The sequence below is a fragment of the Palaemon carinicauda genome, chromosome 42 (assembly GCF_036898095.1).
Source record: "Palaemon carinicauda isolate YSFRI2023 chromosome 42, ASM3689809v2, whole genome shotgun sequence".
In the NCBI taxonomy this organism is placed as follows: domain Eukaryota; kingdom Metazoa; phylum Arthropoda; class Malacostraca; order Decapoda; family Palaemonidae; genus Palaemon; species Palaemon carinicauda.
Genome location: NC_090766.1, coordinates 61,021,874 through 61,031,935, shown reverse-complemented (window position 1 = coordinate 61,031,935; position 10,062 = coordinate 61,021,874). Strand labels below are relative to the sequence as shown.

The 10,062-nt window shown below is 30.8% G+C and overlaps 1 protein-coding gene across 4 annotated transcripts in view; it reads left to right on the top strand.

Moving 5' to 3' along the window:
• LOC137633234 (uncharacterized) overlaps window positions 1–9,582 on the top strand; it is an 18,598-nt gene extending 9,016 nt beyond the window's left edge. Inside the window, exons 2-7 of one of the 4 annotated variants that reach the window (XM_068365425.1) lie at window positions 2,088–2,203; window positions 2,529–2,621; window positions 3,927–3,971; window positions 6,600–6,668; window positions 9,077–9,124; window positions 9,409–9,582. In XM_068365425.1, the coding sequence (XP_068221526.1) occupies window positions 2,088–2,203; window positions 2,529–2,621; window positions 3,927–3,971; window positions 6,600–6,668; window positions 9,077–9,124; window positions 9,409–9,463 (426 nt within the window). In that variant the 3' untranslated portion in view covers window positions 9,464–9,582. The remainder of the gene's footprint in view (window positions 1–2,087; window positions 2,204–2,528; window positions 2,622–3,926; window positions 3,972–6,599; window positions 6,669–9,076; window positions 9,125–9,408) is intronic. The other 3 variants (XM_068365426.1, XM_068365428.1, XM_068365429.1) reach the window with 3 other exon arrangements.
• Window positions 9,583–10,062: the final 480 nt, after the last annotated feature.

Here is a 10,062-nt window from a genome sequence, read left to right as displayed (position 1 = left end):
ATATATATATATATATATTAAACACACTAGAAAACTATTTGCGTATTGTTACTTTAATCAATATGACTTTACCTAGAGACTTACAATTTCTTACCAAATTTATCTATGAAAAAAAAAAACCCAAAAAGTGATTTTGATGTTAAAAAATGGGAACATTCTAATTGATGTGATATTAGAAAGTAAAATAAAATAAAATACAATCTTATCTCTGAAAAAATGCTGAATAGTTCTTTCGTTAGTTGCGAAGTATGTCATAAAAACTAATAAACAGATGAACTGAAGTGTTAATTTCAATTCTATCAAAATGAAGTATTAGTCTCAACTCTTCTATCAAAATTTAAGATGTCTCATTTAAAACTGTCTCAGTAAATGTAGGTTAATTTCTGGCCCATTAAAAAGCTTTGAAATAACGAATAGTTTATAAATCAATTGAAATATTATCATGAATCACATGACGAGAAAAAAAAAGGAAAAAAAAAAAAAAGAATGATTTTGTGATATTTAGGGCATATCTAATCTCGCCGTTATCTGGGACAATTCTGAACACCAATAAACTGTTTTCTGTGTTTTCCAAAACCACAATGGCTTCTTTTATGACATTCAATTATTGTGCGACTTTGAAAACAAAATCCTTTTATAACTAGACTTCCTTACATTCCTTAGTTTATTATGAGTTCCGTAAATAAAAATATTCTTTTTTATTTAAACAAATGTTTGTTACTGTAATGGACTTGAATAACGTTTTTTAAAATGTTGTTTTACACTGAACAGCACTTGGGATATCTATACATACATACATACATACACACACACACACACACACACACACACACACACACATATATATATATATATATATATATATATATATATATATATATATATATATATATATACACACACACACATATACTACACTCCTCCTTATGGGACTTCTGCGTTATTTAAAATTGGGGGGCGGAAACTGTATAGATGAATAAAGAGAAAATAAACGAAACAAAACACATATATACATTACACACACACACACACACACACACACATATATATATATATATATATATATATATATATATATATATATATATATATATATATATATATATATATATGCGTGTGCGAGTGTAAATAAATTGCCAATACATGTACATTCCCAAATGTAGAATTCGATATTGTACACACACACACATAGAAGAAAGACAGAGATGATAAGAACCGAATATGCAATGGAAGATGAAATATCACTGGAAGGATTAATGAGGTATAATCATTTAAATATTTAGAACTATGATCGCTAATACAGGATCTTCAGAATTTGAGTTTAATGAAAGATTAGAAAAATCAGGCTAATGGCTAGGTTGAGTAAAATTTGGAAATCAAATCACCTGAAATTACATATAAAAATCAGGCTATATATCAGGTTAGTGATATCGGTGTTATACTGCAGGGGCATGAGTTGTGGTATGACAATGAAACAATATCCAACAGATATTGTAGATTTGAGAACAAAGCCCAAAGCCCTTGGAAGCATATTGGGAGTTAAATGGCAGGACAGGATTAGAAATGAAACTACAAGAGAGATTACTCGAGTGTTATATGTAAATGATCTCATGGTGAGGGTTAGATGGAGATGGTTTGGGCATGCTCTTCGCACTCTCCACGAGAGATTATCTCATCAAACTTTCACCTGGGCTCCACGAGGCACTAGAAGAGCTGGAAGACACAGCCCTACATGGCTGAAGACTTTGAAGAGATAAATAGATGGTGATTGGAGAAGTATTGATTTAAAAGATAGAGACGACTGGCGAAATCTATCCGAGACCCTTTGCGTCAATAGGCGTAAATTATATATACTTATATATATATATATATATATATATATATATATATATATATATATATATATATATATATATATATATATATATATATATATATATATTAGCTAAATTCCAGCAACAACGAAATTCCTTAGATATGAAATTAAGGTTACAAGGAATTCCTTCAGTAATATTTTGTGCATTTGTTTTGTTCCCAGTTACTGCTAACATTAGGGAAAATTTTATTTAAGATGATTTTCTTTTCAGGCACAAGATGGTGGAATTGATACGCAAACACAGCTATATATTGTAGCTGGAATATTGGGAGGAGCTTGCCTGCTTCTTACCATAGCCTCTATCTACAATTCAGTCACCATTATCGGGTATGTGGAATAATTTTTCTAATGCCTGTTCAAAATAGCTTACCTCATAAAGACTTAAAAAAAGGATATAAATTGTAATAATGAATATTTGACATACTATCTTCAGCCTTGAACTTAATGAATTGCATAGTGTTCTTACCTCATCAAAATTGAATTTCTGATGGAACTGGAAGATAGATTATATATAAAATTATACTAAACGATCATTGACATACTTTTTATAATCACATAATTGTATTTAGAATAAATATGGATTTACTTCAAAATCTATGAACGTGGAGAACAATCCGTTAATTACATGTTTCACTTTGCACTCTTACAACAGTCTCCAATCGAAGTTAGCTGTGCTACAAGCAGCTGGATCCGCCACAGTAAAAGCCATCAGCAACGTCGCTGAAAACACTCCCAAAATGCCCAAGTAAGTTACAGTTGAACCACTGTATCAGTATAATAGCAGCAGTAGTTTCAAGTAGAAACGGATCTCTCATAGTCCACTTGGTTCCTAACTGCTCACTCCGCAAAATAAGTTTGCGGGCACTCTATCGTATAAAAGATAAAGGGCCAAGCTTCTAAGCTTATACCTACTATTGTAATTAACCTTTTTACCTGTACCTCAAACACCATTATTAATGAAAATCTTAATCCTTACATGAATTCAGTTGGGATAACACCTTGCTACCTCCAGTTTTGGCAATATATTGTGGTCGGTTTGGACTTTTTAAATTTGTATGATATCTATGTTAAATTCTACTTATGTATACAACCAGATTTAGCAAGCTTATGTCATGGCAGGGGAAGTAGTAGTTTATTTCAGATGAAGCATATAAAACGGCACCCCGAGAATCTCCGTTGATGACACATCTTTTGGATAACTTGTCGAAAGGAATATTATTCCATTTCAAAATTCTCTTTTTATGGCAACAATACTTTTCTGTATATTAGGTTTTCTATATCAACCCAGAGTATGCCAAGAAAGGGCATCGAACATCGTTAAAGTATCTAAATTGCCCAATTAAGAATATTTATAGAGCATTGTTAACTTGAAAATTATATCTATATTTCTGCATATTTATTTTTATATTCTGAATAGGCAGATTAATTGCATTATACCTGGTATTTATTCAGTAAAACATGATAGGAATACTACATAGATTTTTATTAAAAAAGAATATTCATTGTATCCACTTAAGAAACAAAGTGCATACTCTTATGTAGGCCTACATATTTTTTTTTTTTTTACCAATATTGTGGCAAGCAGGACATGAAGAAATGAAGAAGAGATATTGTTTCCATCCGCCAGTTTTCAGACATATTCAATCTGTCCCTTTTCATAGGGGTGGGTTACCAATCTTTTCAAAGGTGAAATGAACTTCAACCCCCTTTTGGAATAGGTATAGAGCATCCAAAAAAATTAAATAGATGAATAAATCAACATATTTAATTCCCTAAGTCAAGCCAATACCGAACCACTGCTATTATTATTTCTCCTGTCAAAAGTAGGCTTTCATTCAAATTTTAAAACTTCACTGGACTACAAAAACATATAGAAACACGACAGAAATCTCACTGGTTAGTGCTAATTCAAAGAAAATTAAATTTATTTGCAATTTTATTTTCTAAATGGAAAAAATGGTTACCTCTCAATTTTTATCCCGATTCATTAGAATTTAATATCCCTATATTAATAAATACAAAAACTGTAATGGCTGATAATTCTACGCAGAAAGTTCCAAGATCCAGAGGCCAGTGATAACTATCCACAAAATAGGTATGTGTTTATGATTACATCAAGGCTGAATTGAATACTGGTGCTTTTTTGGGGGATTCTCATTTTTTTATTTGTAAATAAGTGTGGATTGGAGCATATGGAGATATGGTCCTTGCTTGAGAGATCGGCATTGCCTGTGAGAAGAGAGATCAGGTCCAGAACAGACATGTAGCTTACCACTGCCAAGAATATATGTGAATGTTGAGAGAATTGACAACAGTTGTGATATGAGAGTATATGAGAAGTATTTAATTAAAAGATCAAGATAGAGACGACTGGCGAAATCTAACCGAGGCCCTTTGCGTCAATAGGCGTAGGAGATGATGATGATGATCAGGATGGATATGAGATAAGGGGAGAGAGACAGAGAGTGAAATTATGAATTTGAGCTATATATCCCAACACTGGAGCCTGGGAGGTCATGCAGTATCCAAGTGACATCTGGAGAATATCCAGCAATTGTACTATGAAGTAAAATTCAAGCGAGATTGGACAGCAATAAAAAAGAAAAGTGGGAATTGAGGTAAATTAGAAAGATATAAAACAAACGGTGCGCTGCATGAGGTATACCGATAGCACTAGTAACCCATACTTTCTGCGAGATAACCACTCATAAAACGAGTCTCCCACAAATTGCCCAAACTAGAATATTGTAATTAGGAAGGTGGGTGGGAAGGGTTGTGTGTGTGTATGCGTGTACATATTTATCTAAATATTGAGACGCCATTTTGACTGGTTGTGTACACTAACATACACACACACACACACACACATATATATATATATATATATATATATATATATATATATATATATATATATATATATGCATATATATATATATATATATATATATATATATATATATATATATATATATATACAGGGTATATATATATGTATATATATATATATATATATATATATATATATATATATATATATATATATATATATATATATATATATATATGTGTGTGTGTGTGTGTGCCTGGATATATATATATATATATATATATATATATATATATATATATATATATATATATATGTGTGTGTGTGTGTGTGTGTGTGTGTGTGTGTGTGCCTGGATATATATATATATATATATATATATATATATATATATATATATATATAAAAATAGATAGTGTGTGTGTGTATGCGTGTGTCTGGATGCATGATAATTTATAAAGTTACAGAGTAAGCTACATATAAGGCTACAAAGCTTCTGCTGCTTTGAGCTTCTGTGTTTTCAGCCGATGTGATTCTGAGCTTTATGCAAAGTCTACACAAAACCCAGAGTTAAAGACATGGTTTGCTTTGGGTCTACTCTTAAACATGCTCACAAGTATTTGTTTGGTTTATCTCTATTGCGGCACGGGCACTTGCCTGATGGAGAATCACAAGGTAAGATGTTATAGAATATAAGAGGCTTGGTGCAGATCTCTGAATACAATGTATGAATATATGCATTGCAAACATATATTGGCTTTCTATATTAATGTTTGTCAGATATGAGATGGTCACTATCATCCCGAGTGACATCTACTTAACTGCTTCTTCTTTTTCTTGCGTGATCTTGAGTGCAGAGATTAAATAATAAAAAAATTTTATGATAAAAACGAGATAATTCATCACCCCTGTCTCAGTGTTTTTGAGGCCATTTTATTTCAATGCGGTCAGATAAGAACTGCTCATGTACAGAGCATATCTCCCTAAGAGCTTTGCTTTCTATTTTTAGAATTAAATTCTTTTGTTGCTAATACTGTTGTTTGTTAAGAGCCTATTTCATTTAAGGCAAGTACATTTTTGCTTACCTTTGCAATGCTTTGTGTGTCAATGCTAGAATATCATCATAATTGTCATGACTGAACAGCCACAGTCTTATACAAAATATTTAGAAATAATTTTGTTTAAATTGTTTTAAACACACAAGCATGCTTACACATTCAAATATATATATATATATATATATATATATATATATATATATATATATATATATATATATATATATATATATATACAGTATATATATATATATATATATATATATATATATATATATATATATATATATATATATGTGTGTGTGTGTGTGTGTGTGTTTATATATCTATTTCATTTACACATGTTCTAATATGGATATATTGTATTATCTTACCAGAAAATCTCAATACTTAAGGAACACAAGAGCTGCATTCTTGACTGATCAATACATGTCTCATTCACTAATATAACATCTCTCTCTCTCTCTCTCTCTCTCTCTCTCTCTCTCTCTCTCTCTCTCTCTCTCTCTCTCTCTCTCTCTCTCTCTCTCTCTCTCTCTCTCTCTCTCTCTCTCTCTTTATATATATATATATATATATATATATATATATATATATATATATATATATATATATATATATATATATATATATATATATACAGTATATATATATGTCTGTTAATTTTGTATCAAAGTAAAAACATATGTATAAAAAGAGCTTTCATGCAGGAAAGTGAATACATTTGCTCGAAGGTATTGATAACTGGTAATGAGATGAATACGCGTAAAAGTTATCCAACGTATTCCATAACACTTCAAATTTCCCTAACTAACAAAAGCCACTGAACTTTCAGAGATCCATATGCTGCTAGGAACGACCCATACCGAAGGCCGGAACCCAGAGGGGATTACAGAATGGAGAGGTAAGGAAATAGTCAGAGTAAAGTCCTCATACAACCATCTACTTCCATGTAGCCATGACCAACATACTTTCAGGACTGATTTCATTTGTTTTATGCCAAGTAGAGTATCGATGTATAGAATATTCCGGTGAGTGGGACTGAGTAGCATTCTGGTAAGTTGAAAGTATTACACCAGGACATAAATTTAAATGAAGTATAGTCTTGTTTGGATAATAAAATGAACTTAGAGACAAAAAATAAACGAATGACACAAATACGCAGAGATGAATGAAGGATTGCAAAACACAAATTCAAGACCATGTCAAATTTGCTTTGTCACAGAAATGGATAAAGATCATGAAATATACACACATATCCTTTCATTGAATTTCTATTTCTTTCAACAAATGGGCAAAAAATGCCCCAATACATTGAAAAAAAAAAGGAAAAAAACTTAGCTTTTGCATTTCACATTTTGGGAACTGAACATTAATTTGGAAACCTCAAACCTTAGAATTATTACTATGATGAACTAAAAGACAACAGGACCCATTGTACAAACAAAATCTCGTTCCTAAGAAATATAAAAACTACTTAGCATAAGACAAGGAGCTGTTTCAAAGATAAAACACTATTGCCCCTACCACTTCTACTATGTGTACGACTACTACTACAACTAAACAAATACAAAGTGTTAATTTAGAATAGGTAAGTTGCTTTTGTTTATAAAGTGTTTAATGTGGCTTTTAGCATGGGATTTTTTGAGGATTTTATTAGTAGTTACTTGAATAGTTGGGTCTGTTTCTAAGATATGTAGTTACCGTCTTTTGAACCTGAATGTTTTCGGTACAAACAAATATTTTTTTTATTGAGACAATAAACCCTACATAGATGATAAATCAATCTAGTTAAATTTCAATTATTCAAAAGCAATTTGTTTTGTCAATGGCATTTTACTATGCAGAAGCTGATTAAATTACTGAGAATAGCACCACTACATGTGGATACTCTACTTAAAATATTATACAAAACATGATACTAATCACAATTTTACTGGAACCTTATATCTTACCTAGTATTCTCTCTGACAGTGATGAAACATAAAATAAATACTGTAAATAATTTAAGTCTTCCTTTCATGAGCATATTCTTCTCAATTGGCTTCAGTTATTTCAGATCATGACAAACAACTTAATTCTTACATCTTAACAACACATTATTAAGAAAGGAATAATATCACAGAGAATAATGGTTGCATATAAAATGGATTTTTCTTTTTATCACATTGTCTTCTGGCAACAAGGGTATTTCGAAGTACTTTCCTCATGTTATATTTAATCATTTGATCTCTTGAGGTTGTCAGATGAATTCAAAGTCAAATACTCTATTTTGAATTAGTAATCATAATAAATTTAAACTTAAAAAGTACTATGAAGTCATTCCCTGGTGCATATTTAAATGTTTTCATCTTTGGAAAAATTCATAAAACATAGATATACTTTAATATTTGATTTTCTGTGTATTGATATGCAATAATTACATCGCTAAGATATCACCATATATGCTACACTACATGTCCCGTAACTTAATCACATACTAAGAAAATAATAAATGAATAGCTACTTTACTATTCTACAAAAACCCACAACCGTTGATATCCAAATCATTTTGCAGCTCATTCATTAGTCTCTGTAATGTCAGTGGTAGTGAAGGATATACTGTACTAGCTTTGTTGCTATTTGCTGCTACAGTATGCAGATCTTTTTGAAAGACAGTTTATAAACTTAAAAATACTTAATACTGTACTGTTTTCCCATTATTATCATACTAATGGCATATATACTACAGCAATATACAATACAGTACAGTACTGTACTTTTATTTTTCTTTAATGAAGTTTAGTGCAGAACGTATTAAAAAAGATAAATTACATATAGTATAGGTGAGAGTATGCAATAATGATATTGCCAGTAATGTACAGTACTGTATTTCATCTATTATCGGCAAAATTCTCAGCCGCGTCCCAAGGGATGGGGTTGTGGGTCTTAGTGTACTGCATTGGGAATTAAATATTCTTCACTAGATGGTAGATTTTTTAGTTTTGTTTTCAGTCATAAAAATAATTACTCCTTTAACGGAGTGGAATTACAAAAAACATTTTGTAAAATCAGCTATCTTTCACAGATGTACATGATTAAACAGAATAAGCTTGACTTGGGAGTGCTTTTAGGTGTGATGAGCAAAGTATTTCTGCTTAGCAATTATTTGTTGGGATGTTTTGAGGATTGAATTGGGGACACCCTGCTTGCATTTTTTCTGGACTGTATTATGAGCTTGAAAAAAATATTGAGAATGGATTTTCTGTACCAAAAAGCCTGTGTGTGGTTGTACTGTAATTCGTCAGGTTTTGCTTTTATTTTACTGCGCAGGATGAACCCATACTACGATGATTACCGCAACAGCAGACCTCATGGAATGTGAGTATCGGTTAACTACATTGTCATAATGCTTTTCAAGTTTTGTGTATAATTCTCTTTTCAGTAAATTTCTTAGTCAACAAGTCTCAAATGTTTATAGTAAACATGAGACCTCTTGTATACATTAAGCAGCTTTCAGGAAGGTTTACAACAACAGTACTAAAATTCTAAAGAACAATACTGTAGTGTAATATCCCTTTCACAATTGTTGGTTTTTGTCAATACATTAGTGCACTTGTCATAACTTGAATATAATTCTATTTTCAAGTGACTTAATTTTTCAGGCAACCATCACGACCTTACCACGATGACAGAAGACCTGGTCCAAATTATTACTAAGCTTCCTATGATATGACAGCATCAGCCATCAACATACACAAAGTGAAGGGTAGAACTAGAAAGAAATCTAATTTTCTATATGTTATGAATTCTTAAGCTAATATATCTTAAACTTTTTCTTTCTTACTTTCATTTTACTCTTAAGCTCAAATTGTAAGAAATTAAAGTCATCCAGGCTACAGAGCCACTGATATTTAGAAATTTTCTATTTTGAAATTCAAAACTCCAGAATGATTGTCAAGTATAACAAAACACAACTATTTAACTTTCATGCATCAACTTATGCCTTGACATTTTTCCTACACAGAATACCTATATGAATTTGAAAGTGTTTATACAATAATAGCCATCACCTCCTGAATGAACAGTGCTTCTTTTCAAACTTTTGATAGTACAGTATTCATACAATGAAGACACTTAGCAATACAGTGGCAATTTACTTATCTCAAATGATATTTACAAAATACAGTATTACCTCATCAAAATGAATTTAAACTTAAAATTTCCTTTCCAGTCCATTGTCATTGGTAAAAAGTGAAAAATTTCAGTCAGGAAATGAATTTTGGCTAATAAATTCTAGTTTTACTTTAATGACTGAT